The 18,758-nt window shown below is 49.7% G+C and overlaps 1 protein-coding gene across 1 annotated transcript in view; it reads right to left on the bottom strand.

The window, feature by feature from the left end:
• Positions 1-329: 329 nt before the first annotated feature.
• The window catches only part of Lrrc74a (leucine rich repeat containing 74A), a 64,243-nt gene continuing 45,814 nt past the window's right edge, over positions 330-18,758 (bottom strand). Inside the window, exons 14-16 of the mRNA XM_051196162.1 lie at positions 2,823-3,035; positions 1,225-1,303; positions 330-527 (exon numbers count right to left, since the gene is read on the bottom strand). Coding sequence (XP_051052119.1) covers positions 330-527; positions 1,225-1,303; positions 2,823-3,035 — 490 coding nt within the window. The remainder of the gene's footprint in view (positions 528-1,224; positions 1,304-2,822; positions 3,036-18,758) is intronic.

The following is an 18,758-nucleotide window of genomic DNA, read 5'->3' as shown; positions in this document are numbered from 1 at the left end:
AGAGAGAGAGAGAGAGAGAGAGAGAGAGAGAGAAAGAGAGAGAGAGATGGGGGTGGAGGAGGACAGGGAGGGAGGGAGGGAGGCAGCCAAGTGTGATTGTGAGCTTTGAGAAGAAAGGATGAGAAAGCAAGAAATCCGCTTCACGGGAAGGATGGGCGGGTGCGGGGGGGGGGGTTTGACTGGAGAGTGAGAAAGAGGAGGGTGAAAGGAGAGAGTCAGGGAGCTGGAGACCAGGATGAGAAAGGATGAGGAGAGGCCTTGAGGGGAGCAGCGAGAAACAAAGGCTAGGCATGCACCTTCTTCACCAAGAGAAGTCAGCAGGGCCAGAGTCAGCATGACACAGCCCTGGTGACCTGGCCCACCGGCAGACAAGCCCCTCGTGGCTTAGCAGTTCCCATCCGGGTAGGGGGTGGGGTACCACCTTCCCGAAGGCCCCGCTTTCGGGTGATTGTCTCCCCTGCCCCGCCTCTCCGTTTTTCTTGGCTGGTACCTGCCTTCAGCGTTCTCCGTGACGGGTTTTTAAAAGCCTTCCAAACAGGGAGCAGCCAAGTCACTGTGGAGCAGAGGATGCCAGCCCGCCTGAGGGGTCTCCCTCTTCCCATCTCCAAGGCCTGGAACCTTTGGGAACCAGTTTCCCCTGAGTAGAATGTATTGAGAGCTTAGCAGGGGTGGGAGGCTTGGTTTTATCTCACTTAATCCTCACAGAGGCTCTAAGATGTCAGTGGGATTCCATTGTGCAGAGGGGAAATGAGAGCTAAGGAGGTTAGGTTATTTGCTCAAGCTTCCCTAACTAGGAGGAGAAACACCGGGGTTTCTGACTCCCTTTATCCAGGGAGAAAGGTTGCAGCCCTCCTAGCGTTCGAACCCAGGGCAAGGGTGAGGTAAGAGAATCTGAGAATCACTAACGATCTGGTCTGTCTGCTGTCTCAATTTCCCCTGTAGGAACATGCAGGATGAGGAGGGGCTGACCAAGGAAGCCAGGACACAGGTTAGCAAGGCCACAGTAGACGGTGGTTTCCTGGCAAACAAAGGAAGCCATTGGTTTTCTTCCCAGCACCCCACCAGAGACTTTGGGATGGAAATAGATGGTATTAAGACTTCTTTCACTGGGTTTTTGAGACCTTGATTTCAAAGTCTCTCTCTCTCTCTCTCTCTCTCTCTCTCTCTCTCTCACACACACACACACACACACACACCACGCCATTATCTCTAGAACCATCTTACACAGCACACAAAGCATGCCTGTCTTCGTTGTGTAGGGTTGGTGCTTTGCTGCTGGTGGAAGATGAAGGTCAGGTGCCACCTGGATACACAGACAAAGAGATGTCACTTTTGCCCTTGAGGCACCTTGTGTGCTCTCAGGAGAGTAGCAGTAGTTTGTCACCACCATGGCCAGGTTCTCAGGCCTCCCCCCTCGGACTCAGTGATACCTAGGGGTGTTTCTGAAGACCCTGCAGGTGCTATGGGCTGCCTTGGCCTTGCCTGGCAGCCAGTCCTGTGCCCTTCTGTACCCCACTTGTTTTCTGCACCACCCCCACCCCGGGCCCTGATGAAAGTGTGGGAAGAGGCTTTTCTTTGCTCCTTCCACCCCTTGCCCAGATGGCAGCTCCCCTTCCCTAGGGACCAGTGATGCAGCAGCTTGGTAGCCATGGTGATGGCCCTCCTTTGGGTTTCCTCTGGACGGGGAAGGTTGGGGAGAGTGTGGTGTGCGCGCACACTATGCCTACTTCCAGTTTCAGGTGAGGAGGGCTCATGGAGTGGAAGAGCACCCTCCTCCCGTGGCAGCTGCCTCCACCCTGGTCAGTCTGGGACAGCAGAGAAGGCCAGAAGACAGAGGGACGCTGAACAGAAGCTGTCCCAGAAGGAAAACTGGAGGTGGGGGGTGGAGATGGGGGCCAGTCCACTTGATACTGTTAGGATAAAGGCTGGGATGTGGTAGGGAACAGAGAAGGGAGCCAGGAGCCAGGACCAGTGCCTGAAGTCGAGGTTCCAGAGAATCTGAGGAGGAGGCAGGGAGGGGTGGGTTCCTTATTTCTGCTATCCCCAGGGGGTCTCCTGCTGCGCTTCCCCGGGCCCAGAGAAGGCCCCTCTGCTCCTCCAACATGATCAGTAATTTCCGGCAGACATTTGAGGTCCCTGACATCTGCATAATGTGGGCCAGTCTCTTAGCAACGGGGAACAGCTGTCTGGCATTTCCAAGATTAAACTGTAACTTTACACGGTCCTTGCCAAGGGGAGGGGGTGGGGGAAGGGGGTAAACACTGCCTCCTGGCATTTCCAAACTCATTTAGCTTTTATTCATTTCCTGCCTCCAGTAAAAAGGCCAGGGATTTGGGCTGGGCTGGGCTGTTACTGCCCCTGCTGACGACAGCCATCACCATGCAGAGAGGCTGGTGGCTGGCTCTTCCTTAAGATCTGTTTGAGGGATAAGGGATATCTCCAGCGCTTTGTTTTGTTTTTGTTCTGTTTATTTTTTTGTGGGTGCTATGGATCTGGCCCAGGGAGGGTAGGTGGAATCTGAGGAGAAAGCTTAATCCAAGTCGACTTTAGCCCGATTTCATTTCATCTAGCACCTAGTGTCTGTGCCGACCTTGGGCCCCCTGCCTCAGTGTCTGCCTCTTCATCTCCCATCCCTAAGAGACAGAGTCGGCTCTGCCACTCCCGAGCATGCTGTGAAGGTGAACTTGATGCTCTCGGGCAATGACGTCATGATGAATCTTTCTTTCTGTTCCTCCGGCCACTGTCCCCTGTCATGTTAGCAACCTCAGGCTCAGCTATGGCTCAGGTTGAGCCACACAGTCTACTCCCCTGGCAGCCATCACCTTGAACTCTGCTCCCAGGAGCCCTGGGCAATGACCCCTTTGCCCTGATAGATGATGGAAGCAGAGCCCAACATCCCCTCGCTGGGCCCTGGGCAGCTGGCAGGAGGTGTCCTCGTTCCCTGGCCTGCTTGGGCCTGGCAGCTCCTGTGTCCAACCCCTCTACGCTTGCCATTTGGCTCCAGCTCCAGAGCTAGTGAACACGGTGTTTTGGTTCTGCAGCAAGAAGGAAAAATAAAAGGGCGGGTGTGGGGCGGGGCTGGAGGGGGAAGGAGAAAGAGGAGGAGGGAAAGCCCTCTGGCCGCCTGTGCCGGCCAGTTCCAGGAATGTGTTCTCGGCCACCAGTGCCAAAGCTGTGACCCAGGCGCAGCAGCCAGGCCAGGCTAGGCCTGGAGACCTTCCCGGGAGAAGGGAGAGGCCAGGCCAGTGGCTGGGTGGCTCCTCCCCCACAGGCCCTCTGCTGACTCATCCCTGCTCCAGCTGGCAGAGCCTTTTCTGGGGATGGCTGTTGCTAAGAGTCCTGGGAGATGAATGATTGCTTCTCCCTCGAGCTTTGTGAAAACATGTTTGTAGACTGCACGCAAACACACACATCACTCCCATGGGCTTGCACGCCAGGCCCGGCCTTCTGCACGCACACATGTGTCTGTGCGGTTGAATTTTGTGTGTACACAGAGTGCCCAGACGTATTTACCATACTCACTGCCTTCCCAGGGTTGGTTTGTTGACTTGTGAGTGTGCTCATTGTGTGTGGACCCGATTATCCCCGCCCCGCCCCAATAGCTGAGTGAGGCCAGGCCTTCCTGGCAGTGGCCTCAGCTGCTGGTTCATGAGCCTGCTTTAATCTGAAGGCGTTTGGGGCTGTCTTGAGACATTCTTGGCCTCAGTCCCTCCACCCCTCCCTAGGTTCCTCGTTTCCTTCATCCTGCTGCAATGATCTAATCCCGTCTCTAGAATACTGCCAGGTTTTTTTTTTTTTTTTTTTAAATGTCTGGTCTGGTGTTTCAAGGCCTCCCTGGGAGTTGAGTTGTTGGAGAGCTTTGCCTGGTCCGGACTTAATTTGCCAAGTGGGGTCCAGGGGAGCCCCAAGGGCATCTGTTTCCTCAGGAGAGAGGGCACCGCTTCAAGGACTCGGGTGTGGAAAGTGCTGGGCTCTCAAGCTGACACCAGCTGGAAAACGTTTGTTCTTTCCCTGGGCTGGGCTGGGCCTGGTTCTGGGTCTGTCTGAAGCTCATGTTTAGGGCTGCGTCCTAAGTCACTGCAGCCCAATTGTAAGCGTGTGAGACCTGAGTCACACTGGGCTCTGACATCTTGACTGCCTCACCTGTTGAGACTGGGCAGTTTATTGAATCCTCCAAGGTTTGAACCGGACTTTGTGTGTTTTGGGGCACCAGACCGTAAATTCTAATTTATTTATTTTTGTTTTGTTTTGGAATCAGGGGTAGCTCTGGCTGTCCTGGAACTCACGATGTAAACCAGCCTGGACTAGAACTCACAGAGCTCTGCTGACCTCTGCTTCCTGGATTAAAGGTGTGAGTCAGCACAGCTGGCTCCAGTTCTTTACACATATATTTTTTGTTTCTTAAAAAATTGGATCAAGCGAGATGAGATGGCTCAGCAGTTAGGAGCACTTGCTGCTGCTCTTGTGGAGAGGCAGAGCTTCGTTCTCGGTACCCACATGTCGGCTCACCACCCAGTTCCAGGGAATCTGAGGCCCTCTGCATCTGCGGCACGAGGCACACATGTGGTGCACATATATACACACAGCCAAAACAATCATACACATAAAGTAAAAATGTGTGCTTTTAAAAATATCATTATATATATACATATATATACATACATATATAATGTGTATGTGTTACTGTGCACATGTGGAAATCACAGGACAACTTTTGGGAGCTGGTTCTCTCTACCCTGTAGGTTCTGGAGGTTGAACTCAGGTCCTCAGGCTTGGCAACCAGCATATTTTACCTGCTGAACTATCTTGTAGGCCCTGCCACAGTTCTTGAAGGAGTGGATCGAAAGCCTTTGGCGTACTAGCAAGAGCATAGCCCACACTTACTCTGTCTTCCTCCCTCCTTCTCTCCAGATCAGCCAGACTGATGGGGAGCATTTTTAAATGGATTCACTCCAAGGCCAGACACCCCCTCCCCCCAATGCTCTATCATGGTGCCACAAGTGTCTGTAGGGAAAGCTTGGTCCATACCGGTCCTCAGGAGATGAGCTGGGGCTAGCCTGGAATCAGCAGGCATTTTAAAGCTTCCATCAGCCACAAGAGAAGTATCTGTGTGGAGGGTTCTTATCCCAAAAGGAAAACAAGGCTGGCTCCACAATTTCTGCTTGTTTGAACATGCGATGACAGGGACAGCTGAGGCGGGGGTGGGGACTTTGGAAAGTAAGAGTGAAGCAGATGAGAAAAACAGCAGTAAGTGTCATAAACAGAGCTGCTCGCGCCTATCAACACTAAGCATCTCGTGGCCGGAGTTGTCTACTAGATGCAGAGTTACCAGAGTACTAGCAGTCAGGAAAGTGGCAGAGGACTCTACAGTACGGTGTCCCGAGGACACCACGGTCCTCAGTCAGGGTCATCAGCCTGCTGCCCAAAGGGATCTTTGCCAGAGCCCTAGGACAAAGCAGAGCACAAAGCAACCTGCCTGCAGTTCTTGCTTCTGCCTGCAGGTGGCGAGAGCTAAGAGTTAGCATTCTGTTGAGCTTGGGAATCAAGCCTAGGGCTTCAGGGGGCCAGGTGTGGGCCCTAGTAGTAGTCTCTGGATGAAGAGGGTTTACCAGGGTCTGCTACTGAGGATGCAAACAGAGAAAGATCAAAACAATACATATTAAAAGGAGCTTTAATAAGATGAATTCTCACCAGCCTCCACTACGGAGGCAGAGGAAGTCAGATCTCTGAGTTCGAGGCCAGCCTAGTTTACAGTTTCAGGACAGCCAGGGATATAAAGGGAAGCGCATCTCGGAAAACAAAAACAAAAACAAAAAAAAAAACAATTGGAGAAGGTAGAAGCCAGCACCTGCACCTTAAGTATGTCCCTCATGGCCTGTGCTGGTCATCCATAATGGGGGTCACCCCTTCCCCACAATTATCCCAGGAAGGAAAAAAAAGACGATCTCCACCTCTTTCCTTTCCTTGTGTGGGTTGCTTTTAATTCAATTTATTTATTTTGGAACAGGATCCATGTAGTCTGGACTGGCCTTGAACTCCTGACCCTCCCCACTGGACCTCCCAAGAGCTGGGGTGGCAGGTCTGAGTCGTTTTGGCAGGCTGATATCCCACTGCCTGTGGTGCTTCTGCCCCTGACCTTTGGAGGTTTTACCTACCAGGCGAAGGCAAGCCTCACGGCCAATTTCATTAAATTGTCTGTGCACCTGGCTCTTGCAGCTTACAGGGTCAATCCCTTGAGCCTGTCTCCTCCCCTTCTGTAGAATACAAGCATCACAAGCCGAAGTTCCTTGGCTTTTCTGACATGCATCAATTCTGAAATATTGCTTTCTTCCAGGTTTCCCAAACACAAGGTTGCAGGTGTTATAGATCTGTCTGGCCAGTCATGCACATGCAGACACATATACACGCACACACATGTACCTACATTGTACAAAAATTTGAAGAGTCACAGATATACCTGTAACTTGGGCAGGACTTTGGAAGCCATACTGTGTGTGTGTGTGTGTGTGTGTGTGTGTGTGTTTACAAGTGTGTGTATGTCTGCCAGAGAAAAACCACCTTGGGTGTCACTATGAATAGCTGTTCACATTACCTGTTTTGAAATAGGGCCTCTCACTGTCTTAGAGTTCCCCACATTAGCTGGCTAGCAAGCCCCAGGACCCACAGGTCTCCCTTTGCCTCAGCTCTGAATTACAAATGTCAACTATTGCACAAGGCCTTTTGTTCGCCATGGGTTCTAGAAACTGAACTTCAGGATCTCCTCAGCCCATCTCAGATTTTTGTTGCAATTTTAATGGTAGAAAGTAACTGGTTCTGATGTCAAAATGCTGTTTCCTGTGCGTATTTTAAAAGCCTTATGTGAGATGCTGTATGTGTGTTTTCTCGTTCTCAAATCCTTTTCGTTGTCATTGTTTTGTTTTCCGAGGTAGGGTTCCTCTGTCCTCTGTGTAGCCCTTGCTGCTCTGGAACTTGCTCAGGCTGGCCTGGAACTCCATGTGGAGATCTGCCTGCCTCTGCCTCCCAAGTGCTGGGATTAAAGGCTTGTGCCACTACTACCCGGTGACAGTGTGGTTTTTGATAGACGATCAGTTTGAATCATCGAGTTAACAATTTATTTCAGTAGGGTTTTTTGGTAAAACGCATCTAGCATTCTGTGGATACCTTGCAATCTGGACCCATGATCAGTCTCCTGTGGTCTTACAATTATCCTACTTATAAGTGGTCCCTCCCTGCAGGGTAAGGCACACTGTGTTCCTTTTTCTGTGTCTCCCTCACCACACCAGCAGGAGGCAAGGAAGACAGACTTGGGGCCTACTGCTTTCTGGGTGACATGCCTTCACAGGTTAGCAATGGCCTCTGACCTAGCCTGGCTTTGAGCCTGCTCTGTTTGGTTATAAAGGGCCAGGCTAAGCAGGCTGAGTGGTATTTTGGGCTGCACGGCCCTCTCATAGCTTTTGTGGGGTAGGTTGGGGAATTATTACCCAGTCCAGAGCTCTCACTGAGAGTGGGAGGGAGACTCTAGATCCACAAGGAGCGTTTGGAGCTGAGAAGGTGTGCTCAAATTATCCTTCAGACACCCTTGTCTCACTTGAGTAGGAGATTGAGGCTCCCATTGTCTTCAGGCCCATACATCAAAGCATGCCTTTTCTCAGGATGTATCTGCTGGCCCTGAAGCTGGGGCCAGGACCACTACTCTGCACAACCAAGTCTCCAACATCCTGGTTCCAGTCCTCAGAGTGGATGCTGGGGGTAAAAAATATATATAGAGAGATATCTACACACTCACACACACACACACTCACTAGCGCCTATCCCCTGCATCTTGCCATCCCACAGTGCCACCCAGTGGACAGGGAGCGCTATAACAAGAAGGTCTCAGAAGCCCTATAGGCCATTGGCTGAGTCTCTCCCAGAACCCTGGTGGCTGCTAGCTCAGTCCACACCCCTGGGTTCTAAAATCTACCATCGACCTCTGATTCTCTATCTCTTACTCTAGCAAAGATTCTGGATTTGGAGCCAGATGAGTCTTGCAAACATTCAAGGCTTTGTTACAAGGACTTTGGCAGGGAGGAATGGGAGGCTGTTTGTTGTTGTCTGGGCCCTGAAGGCCCAGTTCTCGGGCACTGGAGTTATGGGAGTTCTCTAGAATGTCTCTGCAGGGCCCTGGGTATTGAGCCCCAGTTTCAGCACCCGGAGATGTGTGAAAACAAAGCAGTTTCTCCTGCCTTCCTGGGGTCACATGGGCACCCCTGCAGCCCTGAGCCTTGATTCACACCCTTCCCCTGGGACCAGTCAGCTGACTCCTTGCAGCATTCTCTACAGCAGTACTGAGGTGCTGTGTCAGCATGCTTTCAGAGCACAGGGCCAGAGGGGGAGCACCTGAGCAGGCCTGTCACCTACTTTCTGTTTTCATGACATGCCGGGGACAAGCCCACACAGCTACGAATATAAACACAATCTCCCCAGAGAGGACACAGTGACAAGTGACAGTCCTGGTAGTCTGGGACAATCTGGGAGTACTGGCATGTGTCTAAGCTGGGTAGTTCCTTTGGGTGTCCAGGTGAGGGTAGACAGTATATCTATGACGTCTTTGCTTGATTTCTCATAGCAAAGGATGCTGGATTATTTGTTTGTTTGTTTGTTTGTTTGAGACAGGGTTTCTCTGTGTAACAGCCCTGGCTGTCCTAGAACTCCCTTTGTAGACCAGGCTGGCTTCAAACTCACAGAGATCCACCAGCCTCTGCCTCCCGAGTGCTGGGATTAAAGGCGTGCGCCGCCGCCGCCGCCGCCGCCGCCGCCGCCGCCGCCGCCGCCGCCGCCGCCGCCACCACCCGGCAACCTTACCCACTTCTACCGCCAGGGTAGCTCACTCCTATTGTGTGACTTTGGCTGCTTAATCTCTCTGTGCCTCAGTTTCCCATCCGTATGAAGGCTATGTCACAGGATTGTACAAGGATTCAATGTGCTGAGACAAGAAAAGTGTTAGAACATTCCCTTTCCGTAGTCATTGCTGGTAGCTGGAGCCTGAGAATTGCTTCTCCACCCCCACAGAAGGGAGTGCATGGAGCGGTTCCTTCCCTGTGGCATCCATGTATGTGTCAAGTCGGGCTGCCATAACCAAATATTTTGAACTGGGTGGTTGAAAGGAGGCAGGGAGTCTGAGGTTCAGGGCAACTTCCTGACTCACAGATGGTCCTCTTCTGTCACGTGCCTAACTGGCTTTTCCTCCTGCGTGCATGGGTTGAGGAGGGGCTAATGTGCTCTCTTCTTAATGATGCCATTGGCTTGCCTATGACTTCATCCAACCTTAACTCCCTCCCAGAGGCCTTGCCTTCAAGCACAGTCACATTGTGGGTTGAGGCTTCAACATATGAAGTCTGGGCTGGGGCTGTAGCTCAGATGGTAGAGTGCTTGCCCAGCATGCAAGCAGCCCCAGGTTTGATGCTCATCAGTACAATCCCAGCACCACACCACATAAACTAGGCATGGCTGTGCACACCTGTAATCCCAGCCCCGGGGAGGTGGAGCTGAGGGGATTAGAAACTCAAGGCCACCCTCAGTTATATGAGGAGTTGGAGGCTAGCCTGGGGTACGTGAGACTATCTTAAAAACAAAACAAGATAATTCCGGGGGTAAAAGCGTTGGCAGTCAAGCCTGACAGCTTTTGTGGGCTCCAGGATCCTTGAAGCCCACGTGGTATGAGAGAAGTGGCTTCTGTAGGTTGTCATCTGACACATACACACTAATTAATCAAGTAAGTAAATTAAAAAATGTAAATGAGAAAACAAAAGAACCCAAACAGAACTGTAGACAAAACCCCCAGACATTAATGAACAGAGTAATGCCATTTAATCACCCCACAGGAAGAAGAGAAGAACCCTGAGGCCAGCCATGGCATGAATACCCATGTCCTTCCTGGCCTTAATGGCTTGAGGCAGTGAATGATGCCAACTAGATGGATGGGTATCCACAGGGCCTGATGGGCTAGGCATAAGCGCACTCAGTGCAGGCCCACTGGATGCAGATTTCCCCTGATAGGGTAGCCCGAGTGCCAAGCCCATGGTGGTATGCACCTGAGGTCTTCCACCCCTTCTCCAAGCTGGGGGCACTTGCCATGTGTTCTGTTTTTCACAGTCCATCTTGGGGCTAATAAACTCTCCCAATTATAACTTTAGTATTTTTGCAGTTCAGTGTGGTGACTTGTGTCTCCCAAAGGCACATGATTCTTTTATTTTTTATTTTGTTTTTTCAAGACAGAGTTTCTCTGTGTAGTCCTGGGTGTTCTGGAACTTGCACTGTAGACCAGGTTGTTCTTGAATTCATAGAGATCTGCCTGCCTCTACCTCCTGAATGCTGGCATTAGAGCCGTGAGCCATCACAGCCCGGCTTCAAAGGTATATGGACTATATAATGTTGGTCCTTCCAGTCACTGGAGATGTGACTTTGAAAAGGATACTAGGATCCAGGGTCAGTCCTCTCCCTCTTTTTTATGTCCTAGCCGTGAGGCAAATGATTTTATACCCAGGGCCTCCATGATGTGGTGTCATGGGCCCAAAAGCAATGGGGTCAACTGATCCTGAACTAAAATCATTTTTAAAAGATTATATTCATTTTTATTTTCTATGTATGCACGTTTTCCTGCATGTATGTTAGACTATCATGTGCGTGCAGTGCTTGAAGAATCCAAAAGGGATCACTAACAACTGGAGTTATAGGTGGCTGGGAGCCACCATGTTGGTGCTGGACCCTGAACCCTGGTTCTCTGCAAATGTAGCAAGCACTCTTAACTGCAGAGCCATGTCTCCAGCCTGGACTGAATCCTTTATGTAAGTTGATTTCCTGAGGTATTTTGTTACAATAATGGGAAGTTGACTAACATGCCAGGGAACACTTAACTGTTAACTGTCTCTATTCAAAACAATGTCACTTAGTGACTCACTTAACAGAAGGAGAAGGAGGTCCTTTGACTGGGCAGTCTGGACCCTTGCCCATCCTGCACTTTTGGAAAGGGGTGGGATGCCATGGCTGAGTAGTACAGGAAGGGGGACTGGAGAAAGGAGAGGGACAGGGAGCTGGGTGTGTACAGCCAGGGCCACCACACTCCTGTCGTGGAAGCTTGCCTGGAAGGTCCTGCCTTAAAGTCAGAACTCCACGCAGGAATGCAGTCCATCCCACTGGATTGACAAGCAAGAGGACTCGGGCCAAGGCCACACTCAAAGTCATCCTCCATCCTCCTGAAGAGGCATGACATCATTCCTGGCTCCATCTCTAATTATTCGACTCAAGAGCCAAGTGCAGTGGTCAAAGGGTTGTCTGAGAACTCCCTTCCCCAGAGCATTGCTGCAGCCAGCCAGGGGGGTGAGGGGCAGGGGCAAGGATTGCAGCAGGCTCCTTACAGATCCTCAGTCTTGGTTAGTTCTCCTTCGTAGGGTTCTGTGTTAGGAGCCACCCCATCCTTCCAGCCCCACCCCCTCTGCCCAGTGAGGCCAAGGAGACTCCAAAATGGCTGGCTGGCTGTGGAGCCAGGAGACCACCAAGCAGGTGGTGGGTCTCCAGATGAAGTCTGTGTGATCTCTGCGGGGATCCGAAAGGTCTGCTCATCTCCTGGGGCTTGCAGTGGGCTTTGAGAGCCTGGAGCATCTGATGCATATGGATGCCTCAACCCAGACTGGCATGCCTTCCTAGGAAGGGTGTTGAATCCTACCTGCCTGATCAGCTCTCATCACTAAGTCCCATCCTCAACTAAGTCCCTCTCCCAAGACATCATGTTACATCCTAGCATGAGGTCCTAGCACACTTTCCGGAACTTGACCTGATTGGGGGTGGTGAGGGAATAAAGAAAAGACAGGCAAACGGACACAGACAGAAAAGCTGAGATTGGATGGTCTGGGACCTCTAATGGGGATGTTCCCAGAAGTTCAGCCTGTATTATATAGAGTTGAATGGGGAGGTGGGGCTATTGCATACAGATAAACCAGGAGGCGGGGCTTACGGCATAAAGACTAACAAGGAGACAGAGTTAGCTAATCTCAGTAGGAGTAATCTCTGTGGGGAGCCACCTTCAGGCTGTGCGTTTCCCAGGGGAGAAAGCTGCCCTCAGTTTCCCCAGGAAGGCTTTTCCATTTTCCTCAGAGCCTCACCCTAGAGGGTTGGGCGTGGGGTGGTTTTGCCATTTTCTCATGGTCTGAAGCCATGGAGTCCTTGACATGGCCATGGCCATGTGAGGAGCTCACATTCACTCAGGGTTCCCTCTGCTCCCTTCAATACCAGGTTTGACCAGAGAAAGCCGGGTGTGGTGGCACACGCCTTTAATCCCAGTACTCAGGATGCAGAGGCAGGTGGATCTCTGCCAGTTTAAGGCCAGCCTGGTCTACAAAGAGAATTCTAGGACAGCCAGGCTGCTACACAGAGAAACTCTGTTCTGGAAAACAAAACAAAACAGTAAAAAAGAAACAAAACAAAACAAAACAAAACACTCCTTGCTGATAACCTGAGGCCCTCATTTACATTTGGGAATCAGACTGTGTGCCGTGTGTGTGTGTGTGTGTGTGTGTGTGTGTGTGTGTGTGTGTGTGTGTGTGTGGGTGGTTAGAAGGAAAATGGGAGAGGTACTATCAGGAGGTGTGGCCTTGTTGGAGTAGGTGTGGTCTTGTTGGAGGAAGTGAGTCACTGTGGAGTCGGGCTTTGAGGTTTCATATACTCAAGATACTGTCCCAGTGTCTCAGAACACTTTCTGTTGCCTGCATATTAAGAATATCAAGATGTAAAATTCTCAGCTCCTCCAGCACCTGTCTGTGTGCCACCATGTCCCACCATGATGATAAAGGACTAAACCTCTGAAACTGTAGGCCAGCCTATTAAATGTTTTCCTTTGTAAGAGTTGCCTTGGTCATGGTGTCTCTTCCCAGCATTAGAAACCATAACTAAAGTCAGGTGTGGTGGTGCACATCTTTAATCCCAGCACTCAGGAGGCAGAGGCAGGTGGATCTCTGTGAGTTCAAGGCCAGCCTGGCCTACAGAGTGCATTCTCTTAACCACTGAACCATCTCTTCAGTCCTTTATGTAGATATTTGTAAGACAGGATCTTGATATGGAGTCCAGGATGGCTTCAAACTCACGACAACCCTCTTGTCTTAGCCTGCCAGTGTTAGAATTACCACCGTGTGCCATTGCACCCAGCTATTGCACTGTATTGTATTGTACTGTACATGTTGTATTTAGTGTGTGTGTGTGTGTGTGTGTGCACATGTGTGTATACATTTATGTTGTATGTGTGTGCATGGCATACATATGTGCAGGCTTTCATGCCTTTCTACACACATGTGGAAGCCAGAACAAAACACTGGACATCTTCTCCTACCACTTAGGCCAGGCTGGCGAGAGAGCTCTCAGGATCGGCCAATCTATGGCCACAAATGCTGGGGTTACAGGTTGGCACAGCGATGCCTGATGTTTTATGTGGGTGCTGGAGTTTTGAACTCAGGTTCTCATGTTTGTAGAACAAAAAGCCCTTACCACCTGAGCCAACTCCCCAGTGCCTGCATTTAATTTTTTTTTTTTTTTTTTACAATCCATCTCTCCATGCTGTTTTGCAATCTGCACCTAATTCCACATCTTGACCATCTTTGTAAGCCTTTTAAAACTTTTTTTTCCTATGAAGAAATGTCAGCAGCTGCCCAAGAATCCATAAATAAACTTCTGTTTATCTAGCCCATCCACTGATGTTTTGTACCTCATTCCTGACCTTGTTTGGATCCTGGCTCTGTTGACAGATAGCTGTGTGATAGCAAGAAAACTCTGTCTACTATCTGAGCCCTTCTTGGCTGGGCAGTCTGGTGCCCCTGTGCCCTTGGGCATTGCTTTGAAGATTGTTCTGCTGGTGAATGATGTAGCCCTTGGCACAGTGCCTGGGCTAGGTTTTCTCAGTGTGACCCCTCAATACCTTCCCTACCGCGTTCTTCTGCTGGCTTGGGAGTTCATCGTAGCTACTCCAATGGCCCCAAGGCATGACCATCAATTTTATTATACAAGTCTGTTGCCCAGTTCCCAACAGCATATTAGCCTTAAGAGCATCTGGTGGGGATTGGAGAGATGTGCAAGCCAACTTCTGTGACTGAGTTTGGATGTGACTCAGCCCTCTGAGGGCAGAGCTTCCCTGATGTGAATTTACTAGGCCAACAGGAGCGCCACCCTTTCCAGTTTGTTTGTTTGTTTGTTTTTTGAGACAGGGTTGCTCTGTGAAACAGCCCTGGCTGTCCTGGAACTCACTCTGTAGACCAGGCTGGCCTCAACTCATAGAGATCCACCTGCCTCATCCTCCCGAGTGCTAGGACTAAAGGTATGTGCCACCACCATCCGGCAACCCTACCTACTTCTAACAAGGTTATCTACTCAGGTCCCTAGCACATGCAGAGCCATGAGCTACCCCTTGGCATTTAGAGATGTGGCCTTTCAGGATAGCAGACATATTCAAGGAGTTTCTTACACTGCCACAGGCCAACTTTCTGGAGCTAATCCTGTGAAGATCCCACCCTGACTGTTGAGACCAGCAATAGGGCCCTTGCTCCCCAGCCAGGCCTCCTGTCTGTCCAGCCATTGGTGTGGGACACAGCCTCCACCTCCGCTAGTCCCAAACTGATGCCTTTGGTGACTAAGGCTGCTCTCCGTTTGGCATCTGCTTCCAGCAGCTGGGCTGCAGACCCTGAATGACTCCAAACAGGAAACACATGTAAAGGGCTCAAATGCACATGTGTGTTTTCTTACACATACCCCCACAACCACTTACTCTCAAACGCCCCCACACCCCCGCCCTCACTCACACGCTCAGAGGCCTAGGGCTGTGCCAAATAGCAGCTCATCTCCCTGAACTCGGATAGCTGGTTAAGATGCTCTGAGAAAAAAAGGGGAATGCACTTGGAGACTCCAGGCTGTGCCATTTTTTCATGTCTATAAAAGACTCCTCTGCTCTTGAAGGGAGGCAGAGAATGTCACTAGCCTGTGACACACCATGTATTTGATTGTCTGTCTCATGCATAGGGCTCTGAGAAGGATAAGAAAGACATTATCAATTTTTTTTTTTTTTTTTTAAAGACAGAGTTTTCCTGTGTAGCCCTGGCTGTCTTGGAACTCTCTCTGTAGATCAGGCTGACCTCAAGATCTCACAGAGATCTGCCTGCCTCTGCCTCCAAAGTGCTGAGATTAAAGGTAGGCATCGTCATGGCCCAGATGAAATTCTCAGTCCTTATCCTATAGAGAGATGGGGACAGATAAAAGGGAGAATTAGGATTAGAGACAGGCCTTGACGTATGGCGGCGGCTTTCACAGGAAAAGGGAAACACCCATTACTCCCTGTTTGGTTTAAATATGTCCCCCAGAGTTATATTAAATTAAATTTAAAAATTTAAAGTCTCCAGTCTGTAGCTCAGGCTAGCCTCTAAGTCACTATATAGCCTTGAACTTGAGATCTCTCTTCCTCAGCCTCTGGAGACCTGAGATTACAGGTATATACTGCCAAACTTATGTGCTGGTAATTTTTTTTTTTTTTTTTTTTTTTTTTTTTTGTTCATTTGTTTGTTTGGTGGGTTTTTTTTTTTTTTTTTTTTTTTGGGACAGGATTTCTCTGTGTATCCTTGGCTGTCCTGGAACTCACTTTGTAGACCAGTCTGTCCTCCAACTCAGAGATCCACTTGCCTCTGCCTCCTAAGAGCTGGAATTAAAGGCAAGTGCCACCACTGCCCGGCTATGTGTTGGTAATTTAAACTGCAAAGCAACAGTGTTGATAAGTGGGGTCTAAGGAGTTGATGGTGATGAGGGATCCAGGTTGTGACACCTGGAATGGATTAGTTATAAAAGCAAACTCTGTCCCCTTTGTCCCCGAGGCCATATTATGTCCCACTGTCTTAGACTTCCTGGTCTCCAGAACTGTAAGAAATAAATCTCTGTTCTTTATAAACAACATAGTTCCAGGTATCTGGTTATAGTGCACTGAAATGCCCTTCAAATCCAAGTCCTGTGAAGACTCAGTAGGGGAACATTTAAAATTCAACCACGGGGCTGGAGAGATCCAGAGGATCTGAGTTCTGTTCTTAACACCCATGTCACATGGCTCATAACCCTCAAAACTTCCAGGTCCAAGGAACCTGATGTCTCTGCCCTTCTCTGATATCTCCACTCATGTGCACATACCTACATGCAGGCATGCACATACCAATACATAACAGTAAAAAAAATAAAGCATTAACATGGAATTGAATCAGTTTATGTTATGAGCAGTTTTCCTGCCATCCTGGTCCACAGCTGCGTCACCCCAAATAACACACAGAGACGCTGTATTAGATATAATGCTGTTGGCCTGTTATTAACGTTTCTTATTGGCTAGCTCTTTCTTAAATATTAACCCATTTCTATTAATCTAAGTATTTCTACATGGTCTTATGTTACCCGAGAGAGGGTGCGGTGTGCTGCTCTCTTGGTCCTACATGTCGAATCTCTTCCTACCTCCTCTTTGAATCTTCCTTGTCTCCTAGTCCCGCCTATCTTGCTTTCCTATTGGCCAACAGTGCTTTATTCATTAACCAATAAGAGAAACATATTTACAGAATGATATTTCCCATCAAGCTTATTTATATTTTGATTAGATTGTATAAATCTCATTTAATTAGAATTACTTAGGAATGTGTGCCAGACACTGTTAAGTGATATTTAAGAAAAAAAGTACTGGGTGGTGGTGGCACACTCGTTTAATGCCAGCACTGGGGAACCAGAGGCAGGTAGATGAATCTCTGTGAGTTCGAAGACAGCCTGGTCTACAGAGCGAGTTTCAGGACAGCCTGGGGCACATAGTGAGACCCTGTCTCAAAAACAAACAAAACAAAATGAAAAAAACAACAAAAACCAAGGGGCGGTAGAGATGGCAGAGCAGTTACAAGCACTGGCTGCTCTTCCAGAGGTCCTGAGTTCAATTCACAAATCATCTATAATGGGATCTGATGACCTCTACTGACATGAATGTGTCCATACAAATTTTAGGGGGAAAAAAAAAAACAAACAAAAAACCCCAAAGCCCTCAACAAAAAAAGTCTGTATAAAGCAATAGTGCTTGATGTAGTGCCCAAGGACTTCCATGGAAACTAGCCACGGACGCGCTGGCCTTGCTTCTCAGAGCACCCATCTGTACCAGGCCCACCTGGCTGTCTCACAGCCATCTGCAAGAGTCTTTGTTTCATACTCTGAGTGCTCCTGGCATCACTGTTTTAACCTCTGTCCCCTTTCACTCTGACATCCGTTCCCACTATTACATCTGTAGTTTCCCTCAGGGCCCCCTTTATTTTTTCTATACTGTCAGCTAGCTCCTGTCTCCCCGTTTTTTCAGGGTCTCATATAACCCAGGCCAGCCTCCAACTTGTTACGTAGCCTAGGCTGGCCATAGACTCCTAGACCTCTGTCTTCCTTTCTGAGAGCTAGGATCAGAGGAGTGTATTACTGTGCCTGGGTCCGATTTCTCTCTAACCCAGAAGGTAGGCTTGCCAGCACCACACTGCTGCCGCCTGGTAGCCATCCTTCACCGGGAGAGAGGGCAAGAGAGCCGGCCAAGGTGGAAGACCTTAGTGTCACATCTGGCTCAGCCACAGACTGGCTAGTAACCATGCCTGACTCACTCAGCAAACACTGAGTCTTGTCACTCATCAATTTGCTCATTTGCTAAGAAACAAAGAGGAGCCGGGTGATGGTGGCACACACCTTTAATCCTGGCACTTGGGAGGCAGAGGCAGGCGGGTCTCTGGGAGTTTGAGGCCAGTCTGGTCTACACAGCGAGTTCCAGGACAGCCTGGACTTTTACAGAGAGAAACCCTGTTTTGAAAAAAACACCCCCCAAAAAAGGAAAAAGAAACAAAGGACTCAAGGCTTTGCTATGCCGCTACTGCCTCCATCTCTTATTGCTGTGGTGCTGAGTCCCCTAGGAACCTGGTTCTGCCATACTCAGCTTGCCTGTTACTGACTGATCTTCACCATTGTCCTTTTGGAGACAGGGTCCTGTGTGCTTGTGTGTCCCAGGATGGCTGGCCTTGAACTAGCCTCTGCCTCCTGATCTTTCTGCTTTCACTTCCCAGGGACACAGGGATGTGCCATCATGCCTGGCCTGAGCTACACATCTTTGACAAGCTTTCTTTCGTGGTCCTCTCTTAGTCACCATGACTATGTCATGCTTTGTTGCACAGTCTTTGCTCGGGAAGGGAATGTAGATTCAGGACCAAGGCCATCAAACCCTGGTGGCCATGCCTGTGAATGCAAAGTGTGGGTGCGTGCTCTGCCTCTGTTGTTTCCACTCCACGCTTTGTACCCCAATCCCTACACACCCTAGGGAGTGGGGCAGGAGCGGAGGGAGAGCAAAGAGAAAGGAGAAGTATCTTGCTTAGCCCATCCCGAGGGCCCAGCAGACCATCTGTGAAAATTCTGGGGTCTTTCCAACAGATTTCCTGTTTTGCTCAGTCGGTCCAGGGTTGATTTCTATCTCACCACCAAAGTTCCAAAGAATTTGGAATGAGCAAGTCGAAGCCAAGAACAAAGTGTTGGCACATGGTATATAGTATATGGTGCATTCCAGAGCCAAATATGGTAAAACCTCAATTGCCCAGAGGTCAGTCACCAGTGTGACCTGCTTGTCCAGACAGAGCACTGCGGAAACCCCAGAAGGGGGAGGGGGCTTATTATTTCTATGCCTCCCCGAGGGAGGGGGCCAGGAGATGTAGAGACAAGTT

This window comes from Phodopus roborovskii, unplaced genomic scaffold, assembly GCF_943737965.1.
Source record: "Phodopus roborovskii unplaced genomic scaffold, PHOROB, whole genome shotgun sequence".
Lineage (NCBI taxonomy): Eukaryota > Metazoa > Chordata > Mammalia > Rodentia > Cricetidae > Phodopus > Phodopus roborovskii.
This window is presented reverse-complemented; position numbering and strand designations above follow the sequence as displayed.